Genomic DNA, 13,034 nt, shown 5'->3' on the forward strand with positions numbered 1-13,034 from the left:
AAAGCTCAGCGTGCACGCGCTGTGTACATCACAAAAAACGTCCCCGCAGATAAAGACACAGTAAGCATTCTTTCATTAAACTGAACTCTTCTCTAATTGCACGTCCAATCTTACTCTGCAAAATCTCCGAACGCAATACTTCCCCCAACACCTCTGCGTATCTTCTCTGATGGCATTCTCACTCCCTCATCCTACAGTCTCCTTCTCACGTGTGGTTCACAATAGATCTGACTGGACACGAACGTAAGACCGGTCGCAGACACACACGACTTACTACTGACCCCTTCTAGTTCTACTTCGACCACGTTGCGGAAGCTCGTCATCGGACTCACTCTCACTCGGGCAGTCGTCGTCTTCTGATCCGGCGCCATCTTGAGGCGAGGTCTGGTTGACGACCCTCAACACCCTTCCGCTACTCGATACATTCCTGGAGGTGTTCTCCGGCGAGGTGTCGTCAGTAACCGAAGGAACGCCGGTGAAATCTCCGTCGAAGTCTGCGAATTGCGATTGATCGATCGATGGGCTGTGGTTGTCTGGATTCGGTTCTTCGTAGAGTTCTTCGTAGAAAGCCATGTCGTCATCTGCAAGGTTGCCCTCTGAGGTTCCTTCGCTATCCTGTGTGTAATACCAGTCGGTCGGAGCGCTCGCCGGGACAGAGCCTTCAGAGGAAGTTGATACTGACGCGTTCCGGACTCTCAGTGGCCCCTGACGTACATAGTACGGAAACGACGAATTGTTTTCTTCATCTCCTTCGTCGTCAGCGTCTGCGGAGCTATTATCATCGATGTGGCGCGTATTGGTAGCCCACCAACGCTCAACCCCAAGGTCTCCGGAACTACCGTTCGACACCGCGGACGAGGGAAAACGAGATTCGGTTGGCACCGCCTCTTCAAACGAGTCCTCACCAAGAGAGAACCGTCTAGCTGCTGGTGCAGCCTCTGCAGCATCGTCTGAAACATCATCGCCAACACATTCACGCCCAGTCCCAACATCCCCAAGCTCACCATCCTCGGACGAGTAAAGCGAAAAACGAGATTTCGCCGGAACAGCCTCTTCGACTGACCATTCATCCAGGAAGAAACGCCGAGCTGCTCGGAATGCTTCTGATATACCATCAGAAACATCATCTTTTCTATCGACGTGATATTCCGGGTAGTCTGGCCATGACGATGATGAGGAAACTGAGGCGTCGTCTGGGATATCAATATCAGTCCGGTAGCATAGTGATGCTGAGGCTGCGAGCTGCGCGCGGAAGTTCGTGTCCTTGGCTGTGTAGGATCCGTAATTTGATGATAGCGACTGTGAAGAAGAATCTATAGTAGTGCGATTCGTGACACGCAGACGCGGACGGGATCCAGCGTCTACCATATCGGCGTACGAACGATACTGCGGGCTACCTACCTGAGGGAGCTCGTAGCATTCAACATGAGAGCATGTCGTACCTTTGACGTTCACACCGTCCCATTGCTGTGAATACGTGTTGGCAAAGTACGGGGGTACTGAATGTGAATGGCGTCCAGGTCTCCCGTATCCGACATCTTGAAGATAATACGCATCTGCCTCGCCACCAGGGTGATAACAAAGCATATCATCTTGCTGATCCCGCGACTGCGGCCGAGGACGATTCCGATAACGAACCGCGTTGGAACGTTGGAGACATACCGCAGCCGGAGGAGGCGGCCGCGGCATACTTAGCTTTTCAGCCCCAGGCCATTTGGCGAGTACAGAAAAAGGCTCTTCGTCGCTGATAGAATCACCAATCGATGATGGCGAAGGCGAAGGCGACCTAGAACGCAGCCTAACAACGTCCACAGCACTCCTGATAAGATTGGAGACACTGGAGACGACTTCCTTGACCTGGGGTACACAAGCCTGCCGATTATCTTTCTTCTCCCCAGTCATCCCACTCGCCTCAGGCTCCATAACCATACTCTCCATCAAGCGTCGCGGTTGCTCAGCTTGCTCAGCAGATATCTTCGGAGCCGTCATATCCAAGCTCAGCCTTTCCCGGAACCTGGAGGAGCCGGCAGGACGGTTAGTATACCGGGGCGGTGCTGAGGAAGGGTAGACACGTACGAATTGGTTTTTTTGTTGGGTTGAGGGGAGTTTGGCGGTGGCGGCGGAGGTGGAGGGGCTGGCATGTTGGGGGTGAGAGGTGTGTGTGTGGTTGCGCGTGTCCGTGAACGTTGTCGTCGCCATGCCGGTGGCTTTTGGGATTGAGGAGGGTGTGGTGGTGGTGGGGGTTTCATTTGGTCGTTTGGTGCGTATTCTCATGTATGTTAGGATCTGAGTCGCGCCGAAAGTCATGTTGGTAGATGTGTATGTGTGATAGACTTCGAGATTATCGTTGAGTATGTGATGGAACCGTAAGTCGCTTATCGTTGGCTCAGTGTCTTTGCGATATGTCTTAGCTGAATACTTCACTAAGCTTTCCGACTTTCACGGTGGTGTTTGCTGCAAGGGGACTATTCGGGAATAGCTCAGGTCACTGTTTTATACAGGGGGTTGCTCCTAGCGATGTCTACGAACATCTACGATTTACTTCTTGTGCAAGAACGCGGATGCCAAGATGAGTCATTCCTCTCTGACATTGTGAGTATAGAGCGGGTGGATATCTGATATTGAGCGGTTCGATTCGGTCAGAGTGGTCGGTTTCATAGCAATAGGAATTGTGGTGCGAAGTAAAGACACAGCATATCGGTTCTAGTGAAAGTCAAATGCGCATTCGATGGCTGTGATTATGTCGTTATATTGATCATCTTCTACGGAAGGCTGACTTGACGTTTCGTAATCCCCTTAGAATGTGAGTCTTGACTCCGTTACGAATTGAGAGCCAACCCATTGTACATCATTCTGCCGCGACTTCGTGATCGCATAGCTATGATACAACAAGGATATCCAGTTCATGCTCATGAAGTGATGTTCCGAACATAAACAGAGTCGTGGCCAACTTATAAATGTTCCAAGACTCGGGTATATTGCGTGAAAAGATCAATACCTTCAATGACGCGTCCGAACCCGTCATGTAGGATGGTTGTGTATCATGGATTTCGTGACCGGAAGCTTATGCGGTAAGGTTCTCAAGGTTATCAGCCTTACTGAGTCGCCTGACGCCCTCCGCCTTCCTGTCTTCCGCAAGAAGTGAAGCGAATTTACTAGCCTTTCTGATCTGGGGTCCTTTCCAGTAGAAGACGTAGATTGGTGCCACGACCAAACAAGACAGGCATGCCAGTAGGGTAGTGGCGTACTCGGACTTCTGGGGGCTTGACGATGCAAGGTTGTTGTACATGGGTGTGGCGTACATGGCGGAGATACCGGCGAGGAAATCACGAGCGAACGCGTTTCCACCAGTGGCCGAAGCCGAGTATGGTCCGTAGGCGGCGATCATGTAGTCGACGGAGGAATAGTAGATGGCGAAGTTTGCCAGTCCGACGAGGAAGGAGAATATCATCGGTGCGATCCAATGGGTTTGTGGTGGTCCCATGCCTATGTCACCATTAGCTGAATTCAATTGATGGCGTTCAGGAGTCAACTTACAAGTCCAGGCAAATCCGAACAGCCCAATAGGCTCGAAGAGCGCAAGCAGAAGAAGCGGCTTCAACCGTCGCTCTGGTGTCATCCAGTCGGGGCCGTTCTTCTTGCGCAGGTGATCATCGCGCCAGAACCAGGGCCAGTACAGGAAGTAGGTGAAGAAGTACGCAGCGTTGATAGGAATGAAAGCCCATGCGACTTGAAGTGTGCCGAAACCGAAGTTGTTCGGGAATGTGACGTTGAATGCTTCCAGGAACGTGAAGATCAGAGCGTCGGAGAAACCGGAGAGTAGCGACAGGCACAAGACGATTGGTTCCCGAACGAACATCTCAAACGGACGGAGCCAGATCTTCCCGGCTTCCTTGAGCGAAATTCGTGGCGATTTAAGTTCATTTGGTCCGTAGATGTTGGGATCCTCGCCGGTCTTGCGACGTCTCTTAGCCTCGCGATCGATGAGAATGGTAGCTCGGCTCTCAGGCATGAAGAAGTGTACCGCTTGCACAGCAACACCGAAGATCAACTGAATCCAAAAGTTCCATTGCCAAGAAAGGTATTTTTCGATAGGGCCGCCAATGACACCGCCGATAGAGGTTCCGATCGTAGATGACAAGACGATGAAGCACAACGGCCAATGCTGCGTCTCTGGTTCGTACATATCCGCGATTAGACCAAGAGTCACACTGCCTCCTGCGGTGGAGAGACCACCCTAATACTCATCAGCATTTGAAGTACTAAGTACGGAGGAGACTTACAAGAGCTCTGCAGACTATAATGGTGGCGAAGTTCGGTGCAACAGAGCATGGAATTTCCCAGATGTTGATAAGGAACATGCTGAGCTGCAGAATCGGCCATCTACCAAACTCTTCACTCCATGGCGCCCATAGCTCGCAGCCAAAGGAATAGAAGACCAAATAGATCATCTGTCCAACGCGCGCTGCCTGTGCGCTGATTCCGAAGTGTTCGGAGATGGGGTTGACGGCGCTAGGATAGACCGACGTGTTGAAGTTCATGGAGATTTGGATTCCAGCGATGGAAGCCAGGTACATGGCCTTCTTCCACTTGGGCCATGAGTATGCGAGCTTATCCCAGCACTCCCATTCTCTCAGCTCGCGCTTCCCGTCTGCACGGATCATCGAAGGATGGTGGTTTCCCTGAGGGTCGACAGGGACATCGACATGCCACTTCTCCTCCTCGCTAGTCTCGGCTGGGATGCTTGGGCGTCGCGAGGTATCATCCTTCTCAGAAATTGGGCCTGACCCAGCGCGGGCGGGCGAAGGGTGTCTGGACTCGCGTTCCGTCATCGTAAGGTGGGCTGGACGAAGAAGCTGGAGATGAGAGTCGGGGTGCGGGTTGGGGTATTAAGGCCCTCTTGAACCCAACAAAAGTCCACATTTGGCATCCACCTCCAGAATGACGTCTGAGGAGAAAGCCCGTTGCGAAGAACGACTCTCCACTCAGAGAGGGGCCTGTCACAATGGGATCCATTGTTGCGAACCCATTTCGTACAAAATCGGCCTAAAATTTGACGTTGAGATCGGGGTGATAGATGCCATCGACGACATCGACAACCTGGGCGATGAAGTGTGTCTCGGGGTGGGCCTAGCCTGGCCATGTCGGGGTGCTCTTTGGCGGTTATGTCTTGTGGACCCAACTATGTGACGGTAAGCTTCGTCCATGCAGCGAAAAACTAGTCGTTATGTGCTTAATCCACTTCTTGCCGACGTGCGCTCACCTCCCGACAGGCCAAACGTCCGTAGATCTGCATGCGGCTCAAGCAAAGAATGGGCCAAGTGGGTCGAAAACCCGCAAGTTCTCAAGCAGCTAAGGCGGTCACCCGATAATGCTTGACTTATTTGGCTTCCTTGTGTCCGTTACAAATACAGGTACGCTCGTAAGAGAATTGCCTCGCTCTAATCGCGTTGCGACGTTGACGAAATCTTTCAGGCTGTCGCGTCTGAGTGGGTCAGTGGCACCTCAGGCAGGCAGCAAGAAAGAGTCTTTATCGGCTCCAGCTGCGGCATGTAAGAATGCGGTCTGGCAATTGATCATCATGCCGTAGTCGTCCGATTGGGGTATAGATGGGAAGAGGCTCTGCGGGCGACGGATGCAGGTGCAGGGTGAAAACTCTTAGCTCGACCATATGACATCATGGCGCATGAACGCGAGATCCGCCGCGGCAGCAACACCAGAGCCAATCCTCACGATGCTTTCAGGTCGGTCTCGACCGGGCGTCGCACATACTCCTTAGAGTAACCTACCCGGGCTCTTTTGTGCACGGTGTTGTGAGTCGTGTTGCACGTTTTCCCCACCCGCATATCTCCACTGCTTGACCTGTGTGCATCCACTGTTCTACGCACGTGTTCCCCGCTGACGTTGATTGGTAAGAGGGTGCATGCTAGCCATCTTAGGTTTCTTCGAGTCTCGTCGTAGAAGTTAGAAAACTTGAACTCGCAAAGTAAGATTGTCTATCAGGTGATAGACAGAGCCTGAAGATAACAAGGCCAATTCGGGCATGCTCATTCACTAAATAGTCCGAAGAAAGTTTATACGAGCAATCAATATTCGTCTTCATTATTTTCTACCAATTTCTCAAAGCAAAAAGCGCCAATGACCGCAGACCCAAGAGTGAAAAACCCGCTCTAGATCAACTGCAAGCCATGCATATAAACGTGGTATCACATAAACTAAAATAATGCCATTCTTGCATACAACCTCCGTCCGTCCATCATCACAACGATAGATGAACCCCCCGTAATCACACCAGAAAAAGAAGCTTCGAATTGTCCACCTTACAAGACGGCGACAGCGGCAACAATAGCAGCCGCCGCAGAGCCGATGAAGCTCTGGGCGCTGAAACCAGCCGCGGTGTTGGCAGTCTGCTGGGCAGGAGCACCGCTGGCAGTACCGCTAGCATCGCCACCTGCAGCGCCACCAGAGGTGCCATCAGTGCCAGAGTTTGCGCCGCCGCCAGCTGAAGGCGAGGTAGGTGTGTTTCCAGCCGCGCCACCGGAGCCAGCAGCCTGGCCGGGGGAGAGGTTCTCGGTGGCTTGAGCGGCGAGGGCGACGAAGGCTTCCATTGTCTTGTTGCCGGATGCGGGACTGTTGGGTAACATGTTAGTGGGTGCATGTGGATGGTAGAAGGGGCAGTGGCTTACGCGTTGATGGCACCGACCATACCAGCCTGGCAATGCTTGCCTTGGGAGCAGTAGAACCAGACGGGCTTCTCGTCTGCGACGCGGATGGTGTAGGTGAGGACTTGGCTTGTGGCGGTCAGGGAGGCGTTGGTGGGCATGAAGCCGGAGAAGAAGGCGTCGGTCTTGTTGCTCATGATGTTTTGGATGGGGGTGCATGGGTTGTCGAAGGTGGATTGGACGACGGAGTGGTTCTGTTGGGGTATTGTTAGTTGGAGAGATAGAAGTAGGGAGTATGATAGGACGTACCTTGGGGTGGAATTGGAACTGGACAAGATCTCCGGGCTGTGCCTTGACGTTGGAGGGAGAGAAGGTCAGGCTTCCGTTGGGTCCTCCGACTTGGACTACGTGCGTCATGACCATGCCTGCCATTGCGGCCGGTGTGGAAGTCGAGACGCTGCCGAGTACCGCTGAGGAGAGGGTTGGCTCTGTAGCAGAGCCCATGGACATGGACATGGAGGACTCCTGTGCGCACGCGAGGCCGAAGATGGCGGAGACGATGGTTGCTCTTGAGAAGTACATGTTGACTAGTGTATGTAGTGTTCGTTGGCGTAAAGGCGAATTTGGTATTAAGTATGCGATTCGTATTGCGATGCTCGTCTCGTCAAGAGAGTGGATGGGCGACTAGCGCTTTTGGTCGTGAAAAGTAGCAAGCTGGACTAGCCAGTTGTATATTAAAGATTGTGAAGAGGTAAGTAAAGAAAGATAGATGCAAAGGAAAATGCAACACAAAGTGACAAGAAACGTGGGATGCAGAGACGAAGAAAAGAGAGCCTGAGGTGACGGCTATAGGGCCATCTTAAGGCATGAAAGATTTGCATGCGTGGCTAGGGCGGTTACTAGCTATTCCGATACATGGGGTTGGTGTTGCGACACGTTAGAGGCGAGAACTGCTTCAGCCTCCTGGTTCGGCTGAGGACCCTGTAAATGAGGCTTAAAATGGGTATATTTGTCTGTAGCTTGCAGCGCGAACATCAGCGCTGTGAGATGACTGCAACATTTGAAAAGAACGCAAGAGATAGTCGACGATAACGCAGTGCAGTGCGGTGCAAAGCAAAAAACAAATGCTTTTTCTAGTGTCGCGTTGACGATATCGCAATATTGGTGTTCGTCGAGATGCAGCTAGGTGTTGAGGGTGCGACGCGCTCCACGTTCCGGGTGTGTTTGAGCCGAACCCCATGATGCTTCAGACCACGCGCGGCAACGGCAATCTCAAGGCCGATCAAGCCAGGCAACCGGAAGATCTGTTTGCGAAATTGTGCATTACATGTCGGTCAGGCTGTGCAGTAGGAGTAACAGTCAACGACAAGATCTTGGAAACCAGGCGTCATGTGGACATGTTTCAAACATGCTAGGCCGACGTGTCCTTCATTTGTTCATAGGTGTTTTCGGCCTTACTTCTGAAGAGTAGTTCGTTCTGAAAACGACAGATGAGTACATGTCCATGTTTCGGCCTTTTGACATCTCCACCTATTACTGCCACGAGCCTTGGCCGTGGGCCGAACACCCGTCTTCGCTCGTAATGACTTGTGGTGTTCCAAAAATACCCTTACAGTTCTGTCATCCAAGGGTAGGCTGCGAGGAGCGCATGTATGGTGCGGCGCAGTCCACGAGACCAGCGCTATGGTCGGTGTGAAGCTCCCCGTTGGTTGTCGCCTGGAGCTACATGCTAACCCCATATCCAAATAAGCCTGCATATATCCAGATAGTAGCTAGTTGTCCTTCTCATCTCGTCGCTGGTTTGCGCTGGATCGTCGTGTCTTCGTGTGTACAGCACTCTCAGAAGTCGAGCACAAGTTGGGGTGCCAGCTTCTCCAGATCTTCCACCTGGAGGAAACCATCGATGCTACCGCCATCCTTTGCCGCTGCCTTCATCTCGTCCTGGCTTCTGAGGAAAGCTTCCGTGACAAAGATGTCAATGTACTTGCCTACCAGCTTCATCGCACCTGTTTGTATTTGTATGTTCGGGTCTTCGAAGTTCTCTAGAAGTAGGCGTGCGAGTAGCGCTCGGGAAATAGCGGGTTCGTCGAGGGCGGCGGCTGCTGGCGGTGGATTGGCAGTGGGTGCATCGTCCATGATGTCGTCAAAGTCGGAGATGTTAAGATCCTCCGCTAGCTCTTCGTCCTGATCGTCGTCGGATAGATCGATTACTTCAGCGGCTGGTGTGAAGGCAGTCTTCGAGGGCCCCGCGTTGCTCTTCTTTGCGGCACCTGTCGCGCGGGATGCCGCCGCTGGGGCGCGTTTCGTCGCGGTGGATGCTTGAGAAGGCGCACCCACGGGTCTTGGTGGGTTGAAAGACGGGCCTTTCCGGCGCGCGGCATTCGCTGTCGCATTTTTAGGTGGCATTGCGAGGTAGAGTGGAGCCTGATTTGTGCTGCGGACGGTCAATGGAAGTCACAAAATGTGGAGTGAGGCAGCGCTTGGTGTTGGTAAAGGTGCCCGCGCGATCCACCCGTGGACAACACGCTGCGCGCTCTCACGTGTACGTCATAAAATACAACAACAACACTCCCGAGGTCTGATACCGACGTCTGTAGCATTTGTTCGCTTCCATGACCCCAAAAGGCTTCGAAGTTCATCCTCAGGCCACAAATCAAGGCGCCCCATCTCATATGTGGCCATTCGTTCGGTATTGCGCACCGTCCTCGGTGCTGCACAGCCTTTGGAATGGGCGCCTTATGTTGGTTCATCACATCTTCCAATTTTCCGCTATGCTACACCGCCACGGGAATGTACACCGTCACAGCCGAAATCTCTCTGGAAACTGTCTCTGGTTGCCAAGCCAAACTACTTCAACCGACCGTTGAGCAGGTGTAAGAAACAACGTTATACGATCACGGAGAACACAGACCATCCTTCCTTCGTTTACGCGCCACAAGCCCACCCCAAAAGCTTGACATTTCGTCGCAAGTCCAGAAGACGGGCCGCACGGTGGCGCCGTTCATTTCGTATTGATAATTACGGTACCTTGCGTAGTGTCCGCATTGGATCGAACTCTCACTATGGGGTATGTAGACTAATGAAGTCGGTGTAATCGTGACTTGGTAATGGTGTGAGGAGGCGGTTTCAGCGAGACAAAGAGAGAGGCCAGCCGTTGGACTAGGTATCTATTCGAGAGGCTGAGAGCCAATTGTGGGGAAATGAGATCGAGGTGGTACTATGCGACCGGTAGGGTACGTCGTTACACGGCGTTGGCAGCAGACATTTCGAAAGGGTCTTGACGTGCAGAGCGCCTGACACATAGTACATATATGGAGCTGTGCCACGAACAAAGAGGTTTTTTTAAAGCCAGGGGGGGTCTCTGCGCACTGCGTTCCGATTGGCGCTGGTTCACCATGGATTGGGACGGTCATTTCGGGAGAAGTCGAGGCGCAGCGAACATGGTAGGAGCAAAGTTGGGCGGTTGGCTATCTCCCAACTCCTTACGCAGACGTGGCAGAGAAGGAGCAATAGCTTGAGTCGTTATCGAGGTACGGTCCATTGAATATAAGTGGAGATTGCTAGGTCCCGTCGCTTTGGGGTCGAGACTGGGACAAACAAGAACTAGTACCTGCATCAGCTGTTTATCTCCCGCTCCTTTGCACACAAATTATTTGGGTACCCATGATGCGTGGAAGTGATTGAAGGATGAATGCCGGTGGCTGTCTCAGTGATTGGGTTGTGACGCGTGCAGTGTCGTGCCTTTCTGCATCTGGAAGGCATATGTACATCAGTGACCATGTCGGCGTTGGGTCTGGTATGGCTTCGCTCGGCAGCGCGCCGAACTGCGGAGATGGAATGTGGCCACGACATGTGCCAGTGACCGCCGATGCTGTGCGAGCAAGGCGGCTCCAGGTAGAGTAGCTGATGCTGCTTCTTCCCGCCCGCGTACCTCCTGACGAAAGAGTGCAGGCAGACCAGATACATGGCACGAGAGGCGCGGCCGTCGAACAGAGGTCGAGACTCCGGAGCGAGCGTCCAAGAAGAGCGGCTCCAGGCTAGGCTGGGTTTGGCGGGGTAGGAGGAGTGGCCGGCGACGGGGTTAGTTAGTGCGCCGGCTAGGAGCCAGCGTCAAACCTCGATTGAGTGGACCAGAGTGGTGTTGCGTTGTCGCTGAGATTGAGGCCAACGTCCTGGACCAGGGGGGACGGGGTTGCCCTTTCCCTTGTGGGCGATGCTATTTTCAACTGGCAGTCGCAGCGAGGGGGAGGAAAGCGCGGTCGGCACAGCTGGCAGGTGCGGGTGGTGGCGCACCTGGAGCAGCAAACATGGCTTTCCTGAGAGCTGAGGGCTCGCTGGAGTCGCCGACACTCGACGCATCGCCAGATAAGGATGCAGCGCACAGCCGTCTTCAGCCAGGCCTCATGTCAGATACCCAGTCCGATCGTGTGCAGGCGCCCAAAACTGCATGGCGGGCGGCTGGCCCGTGTGCAGGTGATGCTGCAACTTGAGGCCGCACCCCTGTCGCTCTACCCGAGATGCTTGAGGCTTGGTGCTGCTTGGTGCTCAAGTGCACTGGCATGCGGCGACTATGGGAATATATCATACAGTGGTTCGCCGTGCTCTGCTCAGGGCCCATCTCCTGCATCTCTCCGACCAGCGCCTTCCTTTTGCAACTGCGGGGTGTTTGCTCAGTCGTCATCCATTCCCCTACCCAGGTCTGCTACCGCCCATCACTTGCATCCTGCCGCACCATCTTCCACCACACCGTCAATCGATACACGGACTCCCCACGGACTCTCTCCCAGTTTCCGTTTCTTCCAGGCCGCTGATAACCAAACGCCACCGCGTCTCAATCCGGACCTCGTCTCACATTGCAAGATAGAGAAGCGCGCCGGGATCTGCGCTCTTGCATGTGCACCAACGCCTTTATCCATATCTAGGCAAATCCCATACCAGACAGATCACCCTGGTCGTTGCTCTTATATCCTCAATTCCCCATCGTTTTCTCTCCTCCGTTATGCCACATTCGGTCAACAACTCTACCTCGACCCAAGCCAAGATGTCACGCCCATCGTCCACCTCGACCTACTCCGGCAACAATGCATTTCCCCAACAGGCAGGCACCACCCTCCTCTCGCCGGAGAAAGCCAATGGACAGCTCTCACCCGCGCACTCTCAGTTCTCTTTTGCATCGTCGCCCCAGTCGGTCCAGGACATCGAGCACGACTCCCGGAACCGCGCTCCGAGTGCCGCCGCGGATGAAGTAGGTCCCCTGCGGCCCATGACTTCGCGCTCGCGTGCACAGTTCTACGAGGATCAATTCTCCTACAAGGACGGCATGGCGTCGTCGGCTCGCGACCGTGTGACCAAGGATGCCCCCATTGTAGCCGAGCTGCGGACAAACGTTATCGTAAGTTGTTATTCTGCCGAGCTCCACTCTTTTGGCAAATCACTAACCCGGCGTAGATCAAAGACGAATACACCCTGGTCACCGACCTCTCGCACCACCTCTCGACGCGCTATCAAAGGCCAGAAGCCTCCATCATGATAACGGTCAACCACTCAGCGTGTCTGCTCCTCGGGGGTTCATTTGAGCCCACCTACATGCTCACCATTAACGCTCTGCCTGTGCAACTGCAACCCACGACCAACAAACGCAATGCCGCCCTGATTCAGACGTTCATGGCTGAGTCAATTGGCGTTGCGCCGGAGCGTGGCGTAGTCAAATTCGTACCCATCCCCGAAGAGAGCCTTGCCATGAACGGCATGACTATCCTCGGCGAAATTGAGCGCTTGGAGCGACAGCAAGCCGAGGAGACTGGTAGCAACATCAAGCGTGCCATGACCAAGAGCTCGCGCAGATCTGGTGTCTTCAAAGCAAAGAGTACCATGCAGCTGTCTCGTGGCTTATCCAAGGCTGACCATGGCGCAAGACCAGTCGTCACCACTGAGGTTTCTCACGACGCATCCCGCGATTCCGGAGTAGCTGTCAACGAGAAGATTGACGACAGCAGAATTGTCAACAAGAAGTCTGAACCCATACTCTCCAAGTTCGGCAAGAGGTCCGCGTCTGCCGCGCACCCAGCGCCGCCTCCTATTCCCGCCGACAGGCCTACCACTTCAGGAATGACCAAACGTAAGAGCTTCATGAGCGTCTTCCGCAAATGATCATCTACGAGCATCCGCTACATCGACAGCATTGTCTAGCAGTCATTCTCTAATCAGCAAACGAAGACCTAGCATTCACCATATCGATTTTCAACGGCGTTTCACAAGGCACATGATATCACTCTCTAGAATGAGTCGGCAACACAGACTCACCTGCGGTACTCCACCATCACGGCATCTGTCAGATTCTGCATATGACGCTACACATGGGCATGGTCGAGT

At 53.6% G+C, this 13,034-nt stretch overlaps 5 protein-coding genes across 5 annotated transcripts; 1 reads left to right on the forward strand and 4 right to left on the reverse strand.

Annotated features, from left to right (window-relative positions):
- Positions 1 to 273: 273 nt before the first annotated feature.
- J4E86_009404 (uncharacterized protein) lies at positions 274 to 1,538 on the reverse strand (the record flags this gene model as incomplete). Its single annotated transcript, XM_051449910.1, has 2 exons — positions 274 to 1,313; positions 1,493 to 1,538. 2 exons carry the CDS (start codon positions 1,536 to 1,538, stop codon positions 274 to 276), a joined length of 1,086 nt encoding a protein of 361 aa, XP_051298755.1.
- A 1,526-nt stretch (positions 1,539 to 3,064) lies between these two features.
- J4E86_009405 (uncharacterized protein) lies at positions 3,065 to 4,832 on the reverse strand (the record flags this gene model as incomplete). Its single annotated transcript, XM_051449911.1, has 3 exons — positions 3,065 to 3,486; positions 3,538 to 4,237; positions 4,284 to 4,832. 3 exons carry the CDS (start codon positions 4,830 to 4,832, stop codon positions 3,065 to 3,067), a joined length of 1,671 nt encoding a protein of 556 aa, XP_051298756.1.
- Positions 4,833 to 6,320: 1,488 nt separating this feature from the next.
- Positions 6,321 to 7,244, reverse strand: J4E86_009406 (uncharacterized protein; the record flags this gene model as incomplete). Its single annotated transcript, XM_051449912.1, has 3 exons — positions 6,321 to 6,630; positions 6,687 to 6,916; positions 6,972 to 7,244. The coding sequence occupies 3 exons, from the start codon at positions 7,242 to 7,244 to the stop codon at positions 6,321 to 6,323; spliced, it is 813 nt and encodes a 270-aa protein (XP_051298757.1).
- Positions 7,245 to 8,501: 1,257 nt separating this feature from the next.
- J4E86_009407 (uncharacterized protein) lies at positions 8,502 to 9,068 on the reverse strand (the record flags this gene model as incomplete). Its single annotated transcript, XM_051449913.1, has 1 exon — positions 8,502 to 9,068. One exon carries the CDS (start codon positions 9,066 to 9,068, stop codon positions 8,502 to 8,504), a length of 567 nt encoding a protein of 188 aa, XP_051298758.1.
- A 2,635-nt stretch (positions 9,069 to 11,703) lies between these two features.
- Positions 11,704 to 12,812, forward strand: J4E86_009408 (uncharacterized protein; the record flags this gene model as incomplete). Its single annotated transcript, XM_051449914.1, has 2 exons — positions 11,704 to 12,054; positions 12,111 to 12,812. The coding sequence occupies 2 exons, from the start codon at positions 11,704 to 11,706 to the stop codon at positions 12,810 to 12,812; spliced, it is 1,053 nt and encodes a 350-aa protein (XP_051298759.1).
- Positions 12,813 to 13,034: the final 222 nt, after the last annotated feature.

This window comes from Alternaria arbusti (genome assembly GCF_024043155.1).
Source record: "Alternaria arbusti strain BMP 1465 chromosome Unknown scaffold_17, whole genome shotgun sequence".
NCBI classification, from domain to species: Eukaryota; Fungi; Ascomycota; class Dothideomycetes; order Pleosporales; family Pleosporaceae; genus Alternaria; species Alternaria arbusti.